A 23,062-nucleotide genomic window follows, 5' to 3' on the forward strand; every position below is an offset into this window, starting at 1 on the left:
TCATCTTCTCCATGGAGTAGCCTGGTCCGGGGTTTATACGGACTGACCTTAGCTAAGATGCTCCTAAGTTCCCGCGAGGGACACGAGCAGGACAGCATCTGAAAGATACCCCTCCCCTTGTCTGCGACATCATTTACGATGGGAGGGAAACCCAGAAAACTCATCGTCTTAGGAAGAAAAAAGAGGAAAGACACTGATATAGAAAGGCTGATGGAAACGAGAAAGCAACCCTGTATGTAGGAAAGTAGGAGATACGTAGGAAAGATTTAAGGAACGAGAATACATTTTGTTAAAAGTAAGAGAAGGAAATTTTGTCCTAAATGAGATGGTTGTTTGGAAGGAAATGGCTTGGGACAAAACCTGAATGCAAAAGCAGGTTGTAGAAGGTTCGTGAAGGGAATTCTTCAGAAAAAGAATTTTAGGTACGGTCAGGACGGGCTAAGATGAACTGTACACACACAAAAAGGAGGGCCTAAATGAATGAGTAGTTTTGTCTTAAAATGAAAATGTCTGGTTACACCAGAACATGAAAGGAGATAAAACTGAGGGTATATAGTAAGTCGTAGAAGGCTTGGGGGAAGTGACTTTTATTTGCCTTGGTTTATAGATTTAAAAGGAAACAATGAAATATGTTAAAAATTTGACCGTATTAGATCAGTTTTGGTGGATTTATTCACAAGAGGAGAAAAAAGACTAATGAATCTTTTCCTGAAATTCTCTCTGTTCAAAAGGACAAAGTTTTCTAAGATTAACTGATCTGCTGTTACGAAAATGTAAATGGTTTTCTCTTTGCCTGCCTAGAGTTGTAATGAGGCCTCTTTGACTCAAGGCTTTTCCTTGATATGCTAAGTTACTCAGTACTTCTAAACCTAGGATAAACCTTGTGTTACATTTGGGTAACCGCCCTAAAGGAAAGTCAAAAGGGAGATGTTCGGGACAAACACAGTCTTTGATATGTTAAAATCCTGGGAACTGAAATGGGTAAAAATTTCCAGAAGTAAAAGCTGCATTCGGAGTAAACCAGAATTAGTAATATGGGACTAGATGAACTGAAGGAAGTTGTAATGTTGTGTCTCTTAATGTTCTGTCTTATTTTAAACATTGCTGGTTCTCTAATGTTTGCTCTTCCAGACTAGGGATATTTTTTTTTTCTTAAGATATCTGTGACTTACAAAAATGTAAAAATATTTATTTGCAAACAAATCAGAACATTCAATGGACATCCCCTACAATTCACAAGGACAAGCCATTGTCGAAAGAGCTATGGTACCCTTAAATAATATCTGAAAAATTTAAAAGAGGGGGAGTTCCTACAGGGAACAGTGATATACTCTCCTCATATGCATTTAATTTTAACTCTGTATGTTTTAAATTTTTTAAATGTGGATGATCTCAGTCGGACAGCGGCTGAGCGATTTGGGCATCCTGATTTTTCTTCGCTTCCATATGCCCGGTGGAAGGGTCCTGATCCTGTCCTCCGCAGAGGAGGTTTTGTTGGTGTTTTTCCGCAGGATGAGGACGCCTCACGCTGGCTTCCAGAAAGGTGGTGCCGAATCCTCGTGTCTCCAACAGAGGATGGCTCGCCTCACATTGAATGGCCAGAACAGACGGAGAAGAAAAAGATGTCTCCCCCCTTACAGCCGGAGAGATGTTTCATGCAAAACTCTGGAAACTGGTTGCTGCCCTGGGACCAATCGGGAGTGCAAATAGCCAGAAATGGTTATACTGTCACAAAAGACTTCAATCTGACTTTGCGGGCCTGTGTCCCTAGACCTTTTTTTACTGGTAGTGGGCTCAGGATCAAAAGTTCTCACCTCTTTCCAAGGGGGACATCTATTGTATAATATCCATTGTGACCATGGTGTGTTAACAAATTGTCTACCTGTGTCCCTGCCTTCATCGGGCACAGGTCCCATGATAGTGTTTATAACTATGCAACCTCCGTATGTGCTCCTCCAGGTGGAAGTGGAGGATCCCTGGTATGCTAATTTGGGGTATCAGTTAGCGTTGGAATTACAGGCACAGGTAAAAAGAGTTCAGAAGTGCTTCATAGGGTTACTTATTGCTGGGATAACTGTATTAATTTCTCTAATTGCTACGGCTACTGTTTCTACCATAGCTCTTTCGCAGTCTGTACAAACTGCCACACATGTGAATTCTCTAGCCCGAAATATCTCTCACGCCTTGGCTACTCAGGAGCATATAGACCAAAAATTTTAAGCCAGTTGGAAGGATTGGAAGAAGAGGTAGAATTTGGGGGGGGGGGCAATTATCGGTGTTAAGAACTCAAATGTCTTTAATTTGCAAGGAATGTGGTTTCATAGTAATGTAAGTCTAGATCTTGCAGAGCTGCAAAAGGAAATTGCTAATATAGGACATTCACAACTATATGTACAAAATCCTGCTACAATAGTATCTCAGATTTTGGATGGGTTGCACGGGTTTAATCCTGGAAATATAATGAAATATTCCTTTTGGATTTTTATCATTATATTCACTGTCTTGGCTATATTGATTGTAGGATGGGGAGTTTTCCTTCTTTCGTACAGGACAACAACGACTGCATACTCAGGCACAAATCCATATGCTTGATTTATTTAAAAAAGTAGGGGGAGATGTTAGAGGCTACGGCATGGTTGGAGTCGCGGATCAAACCAGGCCCTGACTTGTGTCTCCTTTAAAGTCCAGAGGCCTTGGTAAGGGGTTAAGGACAGGAAAGTTCAGTAACACTGAGGAAGGGTCCGTGCTACCTGTCGTGCGCTCGCCTACGTGACTTCCCACACGCTCTCCCTACCGAAGGGAACAATGTGGTCAGGGTCATGAATTCTTAGTTGGTCCTTGTTGTTCCTGATCCTCCCATAATCCACTCCCTGGTTGATTGTCTTGCATCAATAGTAGCTAATGGCATTAGCCGTGACTACCTGGCATCACGAGGTTTGCTTGTAGTTAATGTAAACTTGTTACAGAAACTTGCGGTCATCTGACTAGATACTGATGTATTACTCCTTCTATTGTGGTCTGCTTTATAAATGCTTGTAAGATGTGGAGTAAAATCGGCACTGTTGGACATCCTCCTCAGTGCTCCTCCTGCCCCCATCTCTTTGTCTCTTAATTTCTTTTCACCATCCTCTTACCCTCACGTTCCTGGTCGATTTGTCACGCCGGCCGCGACAGCCAGGATCTAGCGAGGGGTCTTCCTTCTGTCCTGGGCTGCAGCCTGCCGTCGCTCTGCTCCCGGAGGAGCAGAAGCCAGGATGTCGTGAGTACCCAGACTGCAGACCCGGTTCCCTCTGGGCGCACCCAGCCACAGGGGCGACAGAGCCCGGCTCAGGGCCTCAGCAGCGAGGTAGCTCAGGTGGTGGCGGCAAGGTCAGGGCCCTCAGTTGTGCGGAAGCTGAGGGCTTGGCTGCTCACCAGCCTCTACCCAAAGCAGCAGCAAGATTTGAGGAGGCTGTCCGCCTGTCGGGCTCATCTCTAGCCATGCTCACGGAGAAGGGGGTGGCACGGACAGTTACTCACTTGCACAGACACCAGCAGAATTGACTCCTGTGAATCAGACACTGAGCCCTACCTTGGGAATAAGATTCCTCAAAGCGCCCTGGCATGGCTCTTCAGGAGGCCGGAATGAAGGGAGACGACCCACAACCCTGCAAAGCTTCCAGGTGTAGGCAGGACTGCCCTGAGCACAGACAGAACACACACACACACACACACACACCACACACACACAGGCCCCACCTGGTGTCCCACAGTCCTAAGAGGAGACAAGGAAGAGCCACAGAGATACTCCAGTTTGGTCCTCAGAGCAGGAATCTTCTGGTTACTCCCCGGGAGTAGTCTGGGGACAGGCAGAGGCCCATGTTGCATGCCAGAGGCCTGGGGGAGGCCACTCTGCTGCCTCTCAGGACAGACCGGGGCTCAGGCAAGAAGGCCACACAGGTGGCCCCAAGGGGAAGGGGCGGTGAGTCAAAGCAAGGGGCAGCCATCATCCTAAAGGGACAAACTCCTGGTAGATACCAAGAGCCGTGAGGAGTCCAACACGTTTATCAGCCAGAAATCACACCAGGTCGTCTTCAGAGAGGAAAGCCCAAGGCTTCTGTCCTGAGACAACACAAAGAAGACACGTCTTCTGTAGGGGTGTCAAGAAAGAAGGAAAGAGGCCACTGCACCCCTACGTTTTCACCTCCATGGGTGGTTGCTTTGGATGCCTTAAGCAAAAGCACAAGGCTCCCAGAAAACCAAATCAGACAAAAACAAGCAAAGTCTAGACAGCTTAGACGTAGAAAAGTGGGCAGGAGGCCTGTTGCCCAAGGTGAAAGAGAAAGTTCTAACAGCTCAAGGACTCAGGAAGGGAAAATAAAAGCTTCTGATGTAGACAGCAAGTCAGTGGGCTCCTCTGTGATGCTGAGATCTGCATCAAGAATTGGAACCAGACACCGTGCCTCTATGCCCCCCAAAGAAAAAGGAAAAAGGAAACAATCACGAAAACTTCAGCTACTGCATTCAGAGAAAAAGGACTTAAAAATGATTTTAAAAGCACTAGTGAAAACGTGGACTCAGGCCAGAGGTTACCTGAGATGAACAAAAGCAAGTCAGAGAAGCCACGGTGGTCTGAAGCCCCTTCAGCCAAGCTGAGAGAGGTCCCCACTGAAGCATTGCAGTGTTGCCAGACCTTCCATCGCCCACAGTACAAGCCAATTACTGACCACTTCTGCACTTGAGTCAGTGTCCTCCTTCCAAACCAAAGCAAGAAGTACTGTCTTCACCCCTGGAAGAGGAAGCAGCTGGATTTCCTGGGCGCAGAATGAATTCAAAGACGCAGATGTTTTCCAGTTCCAAGTGTGCCTAGCTCCACAAAATGATCCCCCTGTGCAACTGTGCATCTGGGGACTTAAAAACAACATCCATCTTGGAAGCGGGAGGATATCACCCGTTCTGTTCTTGAGCCCATCCACTTTGGAGACTTTATGCCAATCAGCTCTATCGCATAAATATACAATCATGTCCTAGTTGGAGAAACATACATTATGGAAAATTCATTGTCACTGAAACTTTAAGAAAGTTCAGAAGATCATGGGGCATGGTAGGAAACGTACGTGTGGCTTTGGGACACTCAAGAGCAGCTATGGAGTACTGACAACAAATATCCAACCTGCACCTGCCAATCAGGGCTGACCCTTTTCAACTGTGTGACCTGGCCCCCTTCTCATGTCTGAAGGAGCCAGGAGAAGTCTGAACTAGGAGGAGCAGATCAAGCCAGCATTATCCCTCCAGGAAGCAGCCATGCTCCCTGCCGCAGTGACGGAGCGACCGTCTGAACCTCTTCTTGGGGGAAGCCGCGCTCTGACAGCCCGAGCTCCAGCAGGGCCAAGAGGCACGGTGGTCAGCAGCAGGAAACCCACCAACAAACTACCCGGATGATGGCCAAGACAATGAAAGGTTCCAAGAAGAGATTCTCCCACCAGTAAACTAAGGACTTGCCCTGGACATGGAATTTGGGGGGAGGAAAACACAGGCAGTGGGGGTTAGGGGATAGGACTTCTGAAGGAGACCAGAATCTTTTGCTTTGTGGAGACTTTTGGACTCTGACTCCTGGACTTTTCCAGTGTTGCCCCTGTGAACCTCTGTGCCACAGCCTCCCTGCCTGGAGAATACTTCAGAATGCTTAAGATGGGAAGCCTGGGTTTCACTGGGGATTTTAAGATTGATTATACTTTTGTCAAGTCGCCTCTCAGTAAACAACAAGACATCGTTTTGGTTAATAAATAGTATCCCCAGATTGTACTTAAATAAAGAAATAAAACTACTTAGCATGGTTTTGTTTTGTTTTCTAATCTCAGAGTAAATAAGGCCTTCTTAGACACAAACCCCAGAAAGCACTAATGAAAAAGACTGATAAATTTAGCTACATAAAAACTTTGGAAATAAAAAACAAGGTCAAAGGACAATAATCCAGGAAAGATATTTAAAATTTTATTAATGTTCAAAAGGCCAAATCCCTTTATATATAATGGGTACCCACAAATCAGTACAAATCATGTATATATAATGAGTACCCACAAATCAAAAATTGCCAACAATTTACTACAAAAATGGGCAAAACAGAGGAGAAGATAGACTGCTGAAAAAGAAACACAAATGAATCTTAAATATATGACAAGATGCTCAATCTTATAAAAATGCAAATGAAAGGGGCGCCTGGGTGGCTCAGTGGGTTAAGCCGCTGCCTTCGGCTCAGGTCATGATCTCAGGGTCCTGGGATCGAGTCCCGCATCGGGCTCTCTGCTCAGCAGGGAGCCTGCTTCCCTCTCTCTCTCTCTCTGCCTGCCTCTCCATCTACTTGTGATTTCTCTCTGTCAAATAAATAAATAAAATCTTTAAAAAAAAAAAAAAATGCAAATGAAAGACATAATGTGATACAAATTTTTACATATCAGACAAATAAAGTTCAAAAGAACAGCCGGCTGTGTTGGCACAAATTACCACACGTTACCAGCAGACGCAGAAAGATACAACTTTTACTGAAGTTACCAGGTAAAATGTCGACTGTATATGTTCTTTGGTACAGCCGTATCAGTCTTAGGACGAGACACTGAATATATCAATAGCTAGTGGTCCGACCCTCATAAGTTCAGGAAGCCAAACCGTAACCACTGCGGCAACCATCCCAAAAAACCAAACCGCTAACTCTACAGCAAGCCGTCCAGGAACTGGAATCACAGCCTCTGGTAACTGGCCCAGCATGGTCAGGATTTGGTCAACAACTGTCAGCCTCCCGATTTTTTGCCCCTCTCTTCCAGATGAGGACCAAGCAAAGAAAGCCAAATATGGTCTCCAAGTCAGTCACATAAGATATACCCTGCTTCTCATTAGCCTGCATTCGGCTATCCCAGGTCAACAGCCTCTAGTCAGAAAATAGCTGTAGCTTTCCCTTTTTTCACTGCCAAGCTTTCCCATTCCATTGCCTGCCTTTGATTCTCTGCCAAATGCAAGTGATGGTACCTGACTCCCTTGTTCCAGCACATTCTCTATAAAGGGCTTCTGCTCTCATTTGGATGGTTTTCATTTATTTCCATAAGAATTTTATTCTACAGATGCATGTATGTCAAATATGCACACATAAAAACTCTTAAATATAGCAATTTCACTTATAGGATTTTACCCTACAGATATACCTGTGTGGCAGGTGTGTGTGTGTGTGTGTGTGTGTGTGTGTGTGTGTGTGTTCATTAATACATAGACACGATCAAGGCATTTGAAGCCACTTTTTCCCAAGTTCGTTTACCTCCAAGAGGCTAAGATGCTGAGTAATATGTTTGACAACCTCAAGGTGCTATAGGTACAAAAGTTGGAATCCAGGACCCAGCCTAATAGGGGACGCTAGTAAAAACCTATGAAGGGCTCAGTCCCATGAATAAGGACAGAGGAGAAGTTAAATTGCCCAAGATCATTCTCTCATTCTCTATGTGGCCCAGAAAAATCTCAGTCCCTGAGACTGGATTAAGATGTTCCTAGATTGAGGGGCACTTGGATGGTTCAGTTGGTTAAGCGTCTGACTCTTGATCTCAGCTCAGGTCTCAATCTCAATATTGTGAGTTCAAGCCCCATATTGGGCATCCCTGAGTGTGGAGCCTACATTAAAAACAAAACATGTTCCTGGATTGCTAGTACCTCCCACAGGCACAATAATGCCTCTTATCCCCACTTCTGTTCAACATTTTGTTAGAGGTCTTAACCAGTAAGATTAAGCAAGAAAAACAAATGGCAAAGAATTGGAAGAATTAACTCGGTCTTTCTTCACGGATAATATGATTGCATAGATAAAGAAGTCAAAAGAATCCACAAATAATTCCTAGAATAAATGAATTTAGGAATGTTGCTCAAATAAAATCAATATACGAAAATTAATTGTATTTCTACACATCAATAACATAAGATGAAGTTTGAAAAAACAAGAAACCATTTACAGTGACGTAGAAAACATTTACAATAGTATCAAGGACTCAAAGTATAGCTAACAGAAGATGGGCAAAATCTCTATGCAGAAAACTTCTTGATTCCTACTGAAAAGAATAAAGAAAGTTGGAATAAAAAGGATAGGCATTGATCAGAAGACTCATTGTTTTTTGTCAGTTCTCCTCAACTTTATCTTCAGGTTCAACTCCTTCCCAATCAAAATCCAGCAATCTTTGTGGAATTTGACAAGTTGATTCTAAAACACATAACTATGTGTTGTCAGTAATAGTAACCACTTGACAAAAAAGAACGAGTAGAAGTCTTTGCTTTGATAGATACCCCAAGATTGTGCCACTAGAGTTATTAAGACAGAGTGGTATTAGCGTAGGAAGTAGACAACTAGACCAGTGGAACAGACTTGAGGGCCCAGAAACAATTCTGCATATACATGGACAAAGAACAGTGTGGGGAAGGACATCTTTTCAGTAAATGCTTCTGGAAAAATTATAAGCCTACCTCATCCCTTACACACAGATGTGTGTGTATGTATGTCTGTGTGTGTGTGCACGCACACACACACAAACAAATCAGTTTTGCATGAATTACAGACCTAAATGTGAACACAGTAAGACTTTTAGAAGATAATACAAGAGAATATCTTCATGATTTTGGAATAGGGAAAGATTTTCTTAGGATACCCAAAACCCACTAACTGTAGAAGAAAACATGAATAAAAAGAACTTTTTAAAAAATATGAATTTGTGTTCATAAAAGTGAACATGTTGGTATGCTGCAAATATCAGCACTTAAAAGAATTAATAAACTAATGTATAGTGTGTTCCTCCCAAAACAATTAAAAAGACAAACTCATCCAATAGAAAAATGGACAAGAGAAATAGGTACTTTGCAAAATGAGATATTCAAATGGCTAAGAAACTAACAAAAAGGTACTTGACCTCATGTGTACTCAAGGAAATGTAAAATAAAGGATAGATAATTGAGAACAAGTATTGCTTAGATGTAGAGCAAAGGGAACTATCATGCATTGTAAGGGCAATATAAACAGATATAACCACGTGAGAAATTTTTGGGCATTACCTACCAAAGTTGGATATGGCTATTCTATGTTTCAGCAATTCCTCTCCTCAGGTTCCAGTTTACCTGTTAGCTGCCTTTCCTACTAAAATGTAGTCACCGGGGCGCCTGGGTGGCTCAGTGGGTTAAGCCGCTGCCTTCGGCTCAGGTCATGATCCCAGGGTCCTGGGATCGAGTCCTGCATCAGGCTCTCTGCTCAGCAGGGAGCCTGCTTCCCTCTCTCTCTCTCTCTCTGCCTGCCTCTCTGCCTACTTGTAATCTCTCTCTGTCAAATAAATAAATAAAATCTTAAAAAAAAATAAATAAAATGTAGTCACCATGAAGATAGAGGCAGTGTTTTTTTTTGCTACCACATCCCCAGAACTTAATATCTGACTCAGGCTCCCCATAAATATTTGTGAAGACACTTACAAGACATGTAGTAAACTAAGAGGGAAATACAGAAGGAAGGAAATGATCTCTTCTGTGAAAAGAAAAATATATAGAAATAAATATGCACTTAAGACATACAAATATATTCCTAAATAGTTTATAAGAAACGACAGATGATAGTTTCTTACAGGGTGAGGAAGCAGAAATGGGTAGGGGGTGGAGCATAGGGAAGAAGGCATTTACTTCTCCACTGTACACCTTTCTGGTAAATACTGAGTGAATTTTCATACCACTTTTGAAATCACCTTTATTAAGGTATCATTTACATACGGTACAGTGCACCCAGTTTAAGCGCACAGTCCCATGAATGTGTGTACATGCGCAATCAACATTCCAATCCAGATTTAGAACATTTCTGTCACCCAAATACGTTCCTTCTGCCCCTATGGTTGTTGGCAGAACTCCATTCCTTATGAGCTAGAGGACTGTGGGCCTTAGTTTCTTGTTGGTTGTTGGCTGGAAGCTTCCTTCCTTTCCTTGTCCCGTGGGTATCTCCAGAGGGCCATTCGTAACAAAGCATCTTGCTTTGTCACAGCCAAAAAGTGTGTGTCTGTCCTGCTTGGAAGTTTTTGAGTTTCTTGGATCTGTGGGAGACTTTTAGCTATGGTTTCTTATTTTTTTTTTTCCTCCTCTTCATCTCAGCTCTGGGATATGAATTGCATGTCTGTTTGACTCCTTGGTATTGTCCTTCATGCCACTGAGGCTTTGTCCCTGTTTTTCTTCAAACTCCATGTGCTGCAATTTGGTTTCCAGGGAGTCTTTCTGATTAAAATACTGTCTTTTTCAACTCTGTCAACTGTGTTTTATTTATTTATTTTTGTGTATCTTCTGGTTTTTTCCTCTTTAGAATCGTTTTCCTTAAATCCCCCTTAAACATATTTATTACAGCTATTTTTAAAGTCTTTGTAGTTGTTTTTTTTTTTTTAAATTGGATGCCAGTTTTTGTGAATATCTGGATTTTCTTGTCTTTTAAGTATTAAGTTTTATTTTGGCAGGTAACTATTTGCAGGTAAGTCTGATCCTATCAAGCTGTTCTTTTAAGCTTTGTTAGGAAAGAGAGATCTAAAGAAGCCTTCCTCTAGGGCTTGTTCAGCCTACCCCTAATGCACAGGCTTCCTGCAACCTCCACTAAGCGCTCCGCTCTTCCACAACATTTCTCCACTCAGGCTGCTTGGCATTAAAATATCTCTCAGTGTCATAAGGAGGTTATATGAACACTACTAGCTGTTCAGCTCATCGTTCCCTGATGATTGGGTTTTCCCCAGTTTTGTACTTTTTCACTCTGTAGATGCACAGCTTAGTGTTCAGCCCAAAACTCAGAAATATGGAGCAGTTTGTTTGCACAGCTCCCTCTTCCCTGGTCCCCTTTCCTCCCACCGTTAACCACCTAAGTCTTCCCAAACTATACTCTGTCTCATCTCTGCTCGGCATAGATACTCCCTTGGGTGCCAGAACCCAGTTACTGCTTCCAAGCAGAAGCCCTTCTCTCATGAGCACACTGTTCACTGGCTGAAGATAGGTTATTCATATACGTGGGCCAGGTTCCTAGCTGTGTGCAGTAGGAAGGCTAGTCTGGCACCTGTTACTCAATCACAGTGGAAAGCAGAAGGTTATATTAATTTTTTTTAATGTATACGAGATTTATCTGGGTGATGGGGCACCTGGGTAGCTCAGTCAGTTGAATGCCCAACTCTTGGTTTTGGCCGGGGTTATAATCTTGGGGTCTTGGAATCAAGCCCCACCTCGGGTCCCCACTCAATGGGGAGTCTGCCTGACGTTCTCTCCCTTTCCCTTTGCCCCTCTCCCTGCTCACACATCCACACACGTGCGCTCGCTCTCTCTCTCAAACAAAGAAATAAACTCCTTTAAAAAAATATTTATCTGGGTTGTGGTATACTTTTTACATTTAAAAATGAAACCTAATAAATGTTATTTTTCCAAAAGAAGGTATTTTTAAACCAAACCATCAAATACACAAATTCATATCTGTACACTGTCACATTCTCTTTTAGCGGTTAAAAAGGAAAGAAAACACAAAAACAAGTCTCCAAGAGTAGCAGTGTGACATTAGCAAAGTGTTCCAAGTTGTGTGATCAGTCTCCCTTCCTTGGTCCACGTCCAGGAAGAATGTGGTCCTACAGCAGCCACAGCATTTTAGAAGATACCCACAAGGCTGCTGCGGTGGTCAGTAGTGAAGTGGTTAATCTTCCTTATGTAAAAGCAGAGAAGAGCACTTAAAACATAAAGTTACTTAAAATTCAGCTTTGCTTTATGGTGATTTAGAGTTTGTTTAATTAGTATTTAGAACTGCACATTGTTTATAGCTATTGGTATTTCAATAGATGCTTAAATGTTTGAACATTTAACGTTTAATAAGCCTCAGTTCTTTGAAGAAAAACATTGATGTAATTAAATTTTCAATTACTCTTTTTTTAGGGGCCCATGCAATTAATAAAAGCTAAGGCATTTAACAACACTCATTTAAAAACCTAGTCAACCACCTCATTAATTACCTAACACTTATAGCAGTTATTTTTTAATAATAAAAGTCTCACAAAGACAGAGTCACAACTTGTGAACAGTATATATAATGACATGAGCAATAAAATTAACTTTATTCCAGGATTATTCTGTGTGTATATATGAATGTGTGGATCAATTTTGGCTTTCCAAAATGCATTCTTGGGCATTGATACCAATTACTGTTTATTTGTTTTGAATTGTGTGGTCAAATTAAAAACACTAAAGCAATTGCTCCTCAGAGCTTCCTTGCCCTTAGCACATTTTAGAGGATCTTAAATTCAAGTTGAGAATAAGAAAGGCACAGAGGTCTACTGATGGGAAAAAGTCTTATTCTAATTAAAAGCTACATTTATTTTGGTTTTTTGTTTTTGTTCAAGATTTCCCTCTCCTTTATTTAATTTTTTAAAATCTTTTATTTAAATTCAGTTTCATTAACTGTATTTTCATATACTGTATTATCCATTTCAGAGGTAGAATTTAGTGATTCATCACTTGCATATAACACCCAGTGCTCACTGCATCATGTGCCCTCCTTAATACCCATCACCCAATTATCCCATCCCCCCACCTCCGTCCCCTCCAGCAACCCCCAGTTTGTTTCTTAAAGATAAGAGGCTCTTATGGTTTGTGTCCCTCTCTCTTTTTATCTTTTTATTTTTCCTTCACTTCCCCTATGTTCACCTGTTTTTGTTTCTTAAATTCCACATATGAGTGAAATCATATTGTATCTGTCTTTCTCTGATTGTTTTCACTTAGCGTAATACCCTCTAGTTCCATCCATTTCATTGCAAATGGCAAGAATTTATTCTTTTTGATGGCTGAGTAATATTCTATTATATATATATATATATATGGTGTATATGGTGTATATATATACACCACACCTTCTTTATCCACTTATCTGTTGATGGACATCTGGGCTCTTTTCATAGTTTGGCTATTGTGGGCATTGCTGATATAAACATTGGGATGCAGGTGCTCCTTTGAATCAGTAGTGTAATTGCTGGGTCATAGTGTAACTCTTATTTTTAACTTTTTGAGAACCCTCCATACTATTTCCAGAGTGGCTCCACCAGTTTACATTTCCACCCACAGTGTAAGGGGGTTTCTTGGCATCCTTGCCATCTGTCGTTTCTGGAGTTATAATTTTAGCCATTCTGACTGGTGTGAGGTAGAATCTCATTGTGGTTTTGGTTTGGATTTCCCTGTGCAGAGTAATGTTGAGCATTTTTTCATATGTCTGTTGGCCATTTGGATGTCTTCTTTAGAGAAATGTCTGTTCACGTTTTCTGCCCATTTCTTGACTGGATTATTTGTTCGGGGGTGTTGAGTTTGGTAAGTTCATTATAGATTTTAGATACTAGCCTTTTATCTGATATGTCATTTGCAAATATCTTCTCCCATCCTGTAGATTGTCTTTTAGTTTTGTCGACTGTTTCCTTTGTTGTGCAAAAGCTTTTTATCTTGAGGAAGTCCCAATAGTTCATTTTGCATTTGTTTCCCTTGCCTTTGGAGACGTGTCTAGCAAGAAGTTGCTGCAGCCAAGATCTCAGAGATTGCTGCCTGTGTTCTCCTCTAGGATTTTGATGGATTCCTGTCTCCCATCTAGGTCTTTTATCTGTTTTGAGTCTATTTTTGTGTATGGTGTAAGGAAATGGTCCAGTTCCATTCTTCTGCATGCGGCTGTCCAATTTTCCCAACACCATTTGTTGAAGAGACTGTCTCTTTTCCATTGGATATTCTTTCCTGCTTTGTCAAAGATTAGTTGAGGGGCCATTTTTGGGCTCTCTATTCTGTTCCATTCATCTATGTGTCTGCTTTTGTGCCAGTTCCATATTGCCTTGATGATTACAGCTTTGTAATATAGCTTGAAGTCTAGAATTGTGATGCCACCAGCTTTGTCCCCACCCCCCAACATTCCTTTGGCTATTTGGAGTCTTTTGTGGTTCCATATAAATTTTAGGATTGTGTGTTCCAGTTTTTGAAAAATGTTGATGGTATTTTGATGCAATCCTTATTGCATTGAATATGTAGATTTCTTAGAGTAGCATAGATATTTTAACAATATTTGTATTTCCAATCCATGAGTATGGAGTGTTTTTCCATTTCTTTGTGTGTTCCTCAATTTCTTTCATAAGTGTTCTGTAGTTTTCAGAGTACAGATCCTTTACCTCTTTGGTTAGCTTTATTCCTATGTATCTAACGGGTTTTGGTGCAACTGTAAATGGAATTGATTCCTTGATTTCTCTCTCTTCTGCTTCATTGTTAGTGTATATAAAGGCAACTAACTACTGTGCATTGATTTTATATCCTGTCACTTTGCTGAATTCCTGTATGAGTAAGCAATTTTGGGGTGGAATATTTTGGGTTTTCAACATAAAGTATCATGTCACCTGCAAAGAGTGAAAGTTTGACTACTTCTTTGCTGACTTGGATGCATTTTATTTCTTTTTGTTGTCTGATTGTTGAGGCTAGGACTTCCAGTACTATGTTGAACAACAGTGGTGGGAGTGGACATCCCTATTGTGTTCTTGACCTTAGGAGAAAAGTTCTCAGTTCTTCTCCATTGAAGATGATATTCACTGTTGGTTTTTCCATATATGGCTTTTATGATATTGAAGTATGTTCCCTCTATCCCTACACTACAGAGAGCTTTTATCAAGAAAGGATGTTCTGTTTTGTCCAATGCTTTGTCTCCATCTATTGAGAGGATCATATAGCTCTTGTCCTTTCTTTTATTATGTGGTGTATCACACTGACTTGCAGATGTTGAGCCACCCTTGCAGCCCTGGAATAAATCCCACTTGGTTGTGGGGAATAATCCTTTTAATGTACTGTTGGATCCTATTATCTAGTATTTTGGTGAGAATTTTTGCATCCATATTCATCAGCAATCTCCTTTTTGATGGGGTCTTTGTCTGGTTTTTGGGAGCAAGATAATGCTGGCTCACAGAAAGGGTTTGGAAGTTTTTCTTCCATTTCTATTTTTTGAAAGAGCCTCAGAAGAATAGGTATTAATTCTTCTTTAAATGTTTTGTAGAATCCCTCTGGGAGGCCATCTGGCCCTGGACTCTTGTTTGTTGGGAGATTTTTTATTAGTACTCCAATTTCTTTGCTGGTTATGGATGTGTTCAGGTTTTTTATTTCTTTTTGTTTCAGTTTTGGTCATTTATAAGTTTCTAGGAATGCATCCATTTTCTTCCAGATTGCCTATTTTGTTGGCATATAATTAGTCATAATATTCTCTCATAAATGTTTGTATTTCTTTGGTGTTGGTTGTGAAACAAGAGAAGTACCAAATACACAATCTATCGTACACCTAAAGAAGCTGGAAAAACAACAGTAAATAAAGCCCAAACCCAGGGGGAAAAGAGAAATAATAAAGATTATTGCACAAATCAATGATATAGAAATTAAAAAAAAAACAATAGAATAGATCAACAAAACTAAGAGCCTGTTATTTGAAAGAATTAACAAGCTTGAAAACCTCTTGCCCTTTAGTTTTGTCGATTGTTTCCTTTGCTGTGCAGAAGCTTTTTATTTTGATGAAGTCCCAATAGTTCATTTTTGCTTTTGTTTCCCTTGTCTCCAGAGATGTGTCCAGTAAGAAGTTGCTACAGCTGAGGTCAAAGAGGTTGCTGCCTGTATTCTTCTCTAGGATTTTGATGGTTTCCTAGCTCACATTTTTTTTATTTTTGAGTATGGTGTAAGGAAATGGTCCAGCTTCCTTCTTCTGCAGGTGGCTGTCCAGTTCTCCCAAAATGATTTGTTGAAGAGACTGTCTTTTTTCCATTGGATATTCTTTCCTGCTTTGTCAAATATTAGTTGACCATATAGTTGTGGTCCATTTCTGGGTATTCTTTTCTGTTCCATTGATCTATGTGTCTGTTTTTATGCCAGTTCCAAACTGTCTTGATGACAGCAGCTTTGTAATGTAGCTTGAAATCCAAAATTGTGATGCCTCCAGCTTTGCTTTGCTTTTTCAGGACTGCTTTGGCTATTCAGGGTCTTTTGTGATTCCATACAAATTTTAGGATTGTTCTAACTCCATGAAAAATGTTGGTGGTATTTTGATAAAGATTGCATTAAATGTGAGCAACATTTATAGCAACACAAGCCTACCTCAAGAAGCAAGAAAAGTCTCAAAATCTTAAATAAACAATCTATCCTTACACCTAAAGGAGCTAGAGACAGAAGAACAAACAAATTTAAAAAAAAAAAAAAAAAAAAGGCCAGGGGAAGGAGGGAAATAATAAAGACTAGAGCAGAAGGGGGGGGGGAGACAACAACCCTAGAAGAGCAAGTGACAACAGACAAAATGACAATAAAATTGACAGATGGAAAGCAATTGGATAAACGCCAGGTGAATTAAGAGAACAGAAAAAGACAAAAGCAAAAGATAACCAAAATCAAAGAAAACCAACACCTATAGAAAAAGTAGTAGGGGCGCCTGGGTGGCTCAGTGGGTTAAACCGCTGCCTTCAGCTCAGGTCATGATCTCAGGGTCCTGGGATGGAGTCCCATGTCAGGCTCTCTGCTCAGCAGGGGGCCTGCTTCCCTTCCTCTCTCTCTGCCTGCCTCTCTGCCTACTTGTGATTTCTCTCTGTCAAATAAATTAAAAAAAAAAAATCTTTAAAAAAAAAGAAAAAGTAGTCAACAAGAAGTACCTAAGTATGACAGCACCCTAGACAATTACAGGAACTGAGTGCACTGGGCACTTCTGAGTCACCAGGCACTTCTGAGGACAGAAATAATGAGGAGCAGACTAAACTCAGTATATAAGAGATTCCCTTCCCCAACCCAATCAGGTGACAATCCTTCTTCTACCCTGACTGAAGGTTGGACGTTTACTCTAAGAAATTCAACCACACAAACTTTGGAAAGGAAAAAGTAATTAAGTATGCAATTACATAATTAAGGAAGGAGTAATTAAGTATAATCTATACATCAAAGAGCGATGAGAAATCCCCCACCTCACACATAGCTGTCTTCCCCTGTTTAACTCCACCGATGGTGGCAACCAAGATTATTGTGCCCTTATTCCTATAGGAGGGTGTAGATGATTTCTCCTTGGAGAAATTAAAGATATCAGAGCAATTGTACATGTATGGTTATATAATTTGAAACAAGAATAAAAATCAACAAAATAAAAAGGAAGTATTCTGGAAATTCTAATACAGTGGATGATGTAGATGATCAAAATTCCTTGTGGACATGCAATCCTTCTTATATCCAGTTGACCAAATCACCACACCCACCTCTGTCTTCTTTCTTCTGCAGACCCCTAATCAGCACAACTCTTTGCACTTACACCCCCTGCAAAATCAAGCCATCAATGGGCATATCTAAATATGTCTCTCAGCACCATTTAGGGAATAAAACAAGAAGTAAAACTGGATCTGCCTTCAAGTTACATGAATTCTGTTTGACAGGCTGTGTCACATGCAGGAATCTGTAACATAAATTAATCACAAATTAGGGGCACCTGAGTTGCTCAGCTGGTTAAGCAGCTGACTGTTGATCTCTGGGGTCTTGATCTAGGTTGTGAGTTAAAGCCCCATGTGGAGCCTACTTAAAAAAAAAATTAGGGGCACCTGGGTGGATCACTCAGTTGAGCGTCCAACTCTTGATATCAGCTCAGGTCATGATCTTGGGGTCCTGGGATGGAGCCCCACATTGGGCTCTCTGTTCAGCAGGGAGCCTGTTTCAGGATTCTTTCTCTCTCCCTCTGCTCCCCCCAAATGGATGAGTAAATCTTAAGAAATAAAAATAAATTAACCACAATTAAATACTAACTTGCATGGTACAGAGTATGTGGCATTCGAAGACATGTCAGATCAAAGAGAATGTGCCTGGATCAGTGGGAGGCAAAGCAGAAAGTGGTGAAGACACCAGACACTGGAGCTGGGCTACACCATTGCAGTGCTCTGTAGATCATGTCAAGGTTTGGGGGTTTTAATCTAAGTGTAATGAAAATCCAATAAAGGATCCTAGTCAGGGAGTGACATAATTTTAAGATCACTGGATGAAGAATGGACTAGAGGGCGGCAAAAACCAATAGGAAGAATAGTTAGAAAGCTATTGTGGATAGGCAAGCCATTATGGTGGGTTGGATCAGGATCTCAGCTGTAGAGATAAGGATGATTAAAGACCTATTACAGAAGTAGAATCAATATGATTTGCTGCTGTCTTCCTTAGGTAGAAAACAGAGGGAGAGACTAGGAGGAAGGAGCTAAGGATGACTCCCAGAATTCTGATTTGAGCAACTGGTGGATGGTGGTTCACATTCCCAGGTGGAGGAAGACTGGGAAGGGTATAGGTTTCAGAAGGGAAATAAAAAGTTAAATATTGAGCAAATTCAGATGCAGATACTTGAGATACTCTCCTTGATTTGTCAAACAATCAGTTGATTCCTGTTCCTCTCTGTATTCCACCTTCTAGGACACCATGTGGCCTTGGGACCCAGCAAAGAAATCCACTCTAGAGTCAGTGAGGGGTTGGTGGTTGTTGGCATATAGATGGCATTGGAAATCATGAAAATATATGAGACTATTTAGGGCAGTGGTTTTCAAAACTGGGTGTGTGTTTACAATGCACTTTTCAAGACCCCATCCTGGACTGTTTTTGATTCAGTAAGTCTTGGTGAGGTCCTGGAATCTGCTTTATTAAAAGTTAGTGCAAAAAGGTTAGGATGCAGGTAATTTGGGCTAGATTAAAATAGGCTTGAAGACAATCCAGAGATGAGACCTAGCAACACCAACCCTTTCCAGAAGCTGGAGAGAAACAGAGAGAGGTTGGTAGGTAAAGGGGAATGTGAGGCCAACCAGGCGGTTATCTCTTTTTCTATACTATTAGTTTGTTTTTTAAGGTGGGAAACACTAGGGCAGTTGTTCCTAACCTTGGCTACACATGTAAACACCTCCTGGGCTTTAAAAACAATGCTGATGCACAGAATCCACCCAAAATCAGTAAATCAGAATCTCTAGAGGTGAGGGCTCAGATATCAGCATTTTAAAACTTTATTTATCCTCCCTCCTCCCCAAAGCATTGTTTTTATTTCCTCAGTGCCAGGCATGGAGTACGCGCGCAATTCATGTGCCTTGTTGTGTGAAGTACTGCTCACCAGTGAGCAGACGGTACAACTGAAACCACTGTACGTACTGTAAAGCCCATGTAATCTTCGTGTGAAAAGGATTATAGTCTAAGAATTGAAGCCCGAGCGGGGAATTAAATACGTAAATTCTCTCGGCCTTGGTAAGTGGAGAATCAGGATCAGAACCCAGCGTCCCAACTCTCAGGTGAGAGCTGCCTGGCCTTTCAACAGTCCTAATTTTAACCACTCCCCACACCTGCTCACCCATCAAGACAGCCGGTCTAATAAACACCACACCGTTTCCTAAGTCACAAACTGCGGTCCCTTTCATCAAATCCATAGGCACTCCCAAACCCCGCTCTGTCCCAGACCCAGCCTATTCCCGTCACAGCCTTAAGCCCAGTCTTGGACTTGATCAATGGGACCTAAGGTCCCTCCCAGCGCTGGCGCCGCTCGGCTGGGGGGAGGGGAGGGGAAACTCGTCGCCATAGCAACCGCGGACACGCAAATGGGCCCTCAGGAGACCAAAGCTCCTGGCACAATTTTTTTTTTTTTTTTTTTTTTTTTTTTTGTATGTACTTTCCTTACCGCTTCCCGTGCCTGGTGCGTGAATTTGAGGGTCTGGTAAGAAAGCTCCATCAGGTACGGTTTCAGGGCCGGAGAAGTGGAAAGGGCCAGTCACTAGCCTGACCAGTACTTCCAAAGAAAACTGCTGGGAGAAACCTGACGCTTAACCAGCCCGCCCCTTTCAGGATTGGCCGGAGCCTGGACAGGTCAGCCAATCGCTGGACAAAGATGGATTCTTTCTCATGCCAATCAATATTAAAATAAGCACGTTTCAGCCAGAGCCTTTGCAGGGCACTGACCAATCAAGAGAGGGAGGGGGATGATTGACAGGGTTTGAGGCGGGGTTTGAAGTTGTTCTGGTTCGCTTCATTTCTGTCTCTAAAACGCCAGGTTACCAAGTTTATGTATCGTACTATTTGTCCTTGATTTCGGCTGTTGTTCAGGCCTTTGTGACCCAGCGCTTACGTTCCCAAGACTACACTTTGACACCCCGTCTTTTCCCATCTCTCCCCCCGCCCCCCGTATTAAGGTAAGGTTTGGAAGGAACTTTCTGCTTTACTTTGAAATGTCTGCAAGTGGTCCTTTTAGACTGGAAGAATCTGCTGTGGACTTTGGCTGTCAGAGGCTTTCTGGGATGCAAAGTGTGCGTCAACCTTTCCCTTCTCCAACTCCCTTCGCTCTGGACCTATGCTCTTTAAAAGCGGACAAACACGGACTTGACATTTTCCTCTGCTCCATTTTCTTCATGTGTTAACTATTTTGTGTCTTCAGTGCCTTTGCCTTCTGTCTCGCTTGCTGTTAATCTTCTTCTAAACCATCCCCTCTTCATTATCTTCGGGCTGCTGCTTCCATTCTCTTCCCTTGGAATTAAAAAAAAAAATAAAAAATCAAGTTTCCTCAATCTAAAAAAAAAAAAAACAGAACAAAGCAAAACCCCACATCTCTCATCTTATAATTGCTGAATTGAATCCCCTCTTTTCCATTCACTTCAAGCTTTTTGAAAGGACTGTCTTCTTCCCTTTGCCACCTCCCATCCATTTCTCAACACATTCTGCCCCTCCTCTTTTGAACCTGTTCTTACCAGAATCTTCAATAACTTTCTAATTAGGAAAGCCAGTTATAGGTTATTTTACACCTTTTTTAAAATCTTATTTAAACTTAGCACCATTTGAAACTGTTGACCACTCTCACATTAGAAAATAACTATAATTCATTAAACATCTATGGCACCAGAAAACACACTATGTGACTTATTTGGTTACCTAATTTAATCCTAACACGCCATGCAGAAGTCATTAGCACTCCCAATTTACAGTTGTGGAAATGGGCTCAAAGAGCCAAATTAGCCAATCTTAAATTATCCAACAAGATAAAGCTAGGATGCAAAGCTATCTCCTGAATGAAGCCAGTCTGCCTTTCCCCTATGCCATGCTGCTACCCTCCCTGTCCAGTTTCTCCTGTCATTCCCAGCCCAATCGAGGCAACCCCCCCCCACACACACCCCATCCACAGATTACATGAATTCCTGAACTACTCCTGAACAGTTTCTTTTCCCTAGAGGATCACTCTCACCTCATTTGCCTAACAAAATCCTGTATTGTCTTCTAGGACTCAGCTCAGACAGCACCTTCTAGGACAGTTCAATGGAGCTTTTCCAATCACTACACTTACCCCAGGCAGAATTTAGGCAGAGACAAAATTGTTCCTTATTTCATTACATACCTTTCCTGTTGTTTTGTTGACATGATTTTCAAAAATTTCAAAATGGAATTCTCTTTAATATGAATGGACACATGGCAAAGATGTCCCTTAGGTCCTTGAGGGAGCCAGTAAAATGGTAAATGTGATTCAAAGAGCATTTTGAGGTACCAGATATTCACAGGCCTTTCAAGAGAACAAAGTTAGAATAAGACCTGGGTTATGGGGCGCCTCGGTGTCTCAGTCAGTTAAGTGGTTGCCTTCCGCTCAGGTCATGATTCTAGTGTCATGGGATCAAGCCTGCTTCTCCTTCTCCAGCTCCTCTGAGCTTGTGTTCCCTCTCTTGCTCTCTCTCTCTCTGTCATGAATGAATGAAATCTTAAAAAAAAAAAAAAAAATGACTGCTGGGCTAAATACAAAACTGGTTAATGTTCTACAGGGTAATACAATCATAGCCTTTGGAATTTTTTCTAAGGGGCATAGATACATTCCTCTAGTTTTGGCCATTTACATTCTCATTTTAATTAAAATTAAATTAAAGTTAAAAATTCAATCCCTCGGTCCCACTAGCCCCGTTTTCTAGTATTTAGTTGTTATATGTAGCTTGTGGCTGATATACTGAGCAGCCACACACGTAGAACATTTCCATCACAGAAAGTCCTATTGGATAGAGGTTGGGCCTCCTAAACATGGTTTTAGTGTGACATTGGTAGGTCATGCTGTACTGTTTTGCTTTATTTCCAAATTCAATGTAATCTTTTCTAAGGAATCTCCTTCACATGACCACTGGCTTTCAAACTTTTCTAACCAAGACTCACATTAAGAAATTCATTTTGGGGGCGCCTGGGTGGCTCAGTGGGTTAAGCCGCTGCCTTCGGCTCAGGTCATGATCTCAGGGTCCTGGGATCGAGTCCCACATCGGGCTCTCTGCTCAGCAGGGTGCCTGCTTCCTCCTCTCTCTCTGCCTGCCTCTCTGCCTACTTGTGATCTCTCTCTGTCAAATAAATAAAATCTTAAAAAATAAAAAAATTAAAAATAAATAAATAAAGAAATAAAGAAATTCATTTTGATCAACTAATATTTGACAAGTGAGCCAAGAATACTTAATGGGGGAAGGACAGTCTCTTTAATAAATGGCATCTCCTGAATGAAGCCAGCATGCCTAGCCCCATAAATTGGGAAAACTAGATATTCCCATGCACAAGAATGAAATTGGACCCTTATCTTACACCATTTACAAAAATCAACTTGAAATGGATTAAAAGCTTAAACATAAGACCATGAAACTCCTAAAAGAAAACATAGGAAAAAGTTCTTTAACATCAGTCTTAGCAATGATTTTTTTGGATATGCACCAAAGCACAAGCAACAAAAGCAAAAATCAACAATAGGGCTTACAGCAAACTAGAAAGCTTCTTCACAACAGAAAACATCATCAATGAAATGGAAAGACGACCTATGGAATGAAAGAAAATATTTGCAAACCATCTTTCTGCTAAGGGGTTAATATCCAAACTATAGAAGGAACTTACACAACTCAATAGCAAAACAAAACAAAACAAAAACAAAACAATTCAATTTAAAAAATGGAAGACATACAGGAGCGCCTAGGTGGCTCAGTGGGTTAAAGCCTCTGCCTTCGGCTTGGCTCATTATCCCAGGGGCTGGTATCGAGCCCCATGTCAGGCTCTCTGCTCT

The 23,062-nt window shown here is 41.4% G+C and overlaps 1 protein-coding gene across 2 annotated transcripts in view; it reads right to left on the minus strand.

Moving 5' to 3' along the window:
* The window catches only part of KATNAL2 (katanin catalytic subunit A1 like 2), a 107,407-nt gene that overhangs the window by 63,414 nt on the left and 20,931 nt on the right, over positions 1 to 23,062 (minus strand). The window contains exons 3-4 of one of the 2 annotated variants that reach the window (XM_032309150.1): positions 22,763 to 22,820; positions 19,688 to 20,526 (exon numbers count right to left, since the gene is read on the minus strand). In XM_032309150.1, coding sequence (XP_032165041.1) covers positions 19,688 to 19,738 — 51 coding nt within the window. In that variant the 5' untranslated portion in view covers positions 19,739 to 20,526; positions 22,763 to 22,820. The remainder of the gene's footprint in view (positions 1 to 19,687; positions 20,527 to 22,762; positions 22,821 to 23,062) is intronic. The other variant, XM_032309149.1, reaches the window with a different exon arrangement.

The sequence above is a fragment of the Mustela erminea genome, chromosome 13, assembly GCF_009829155.1.
Source record: "Mustela erminea isolate mMusErm1 chromosome 13, mMusErm1.Pri, whole genome shotgun sequence".
NCBI lineage: Eukaryota > Metazoa > Chordata > Mammalia > Carnivora > Mustelidae > Mustela > Mustela erminea.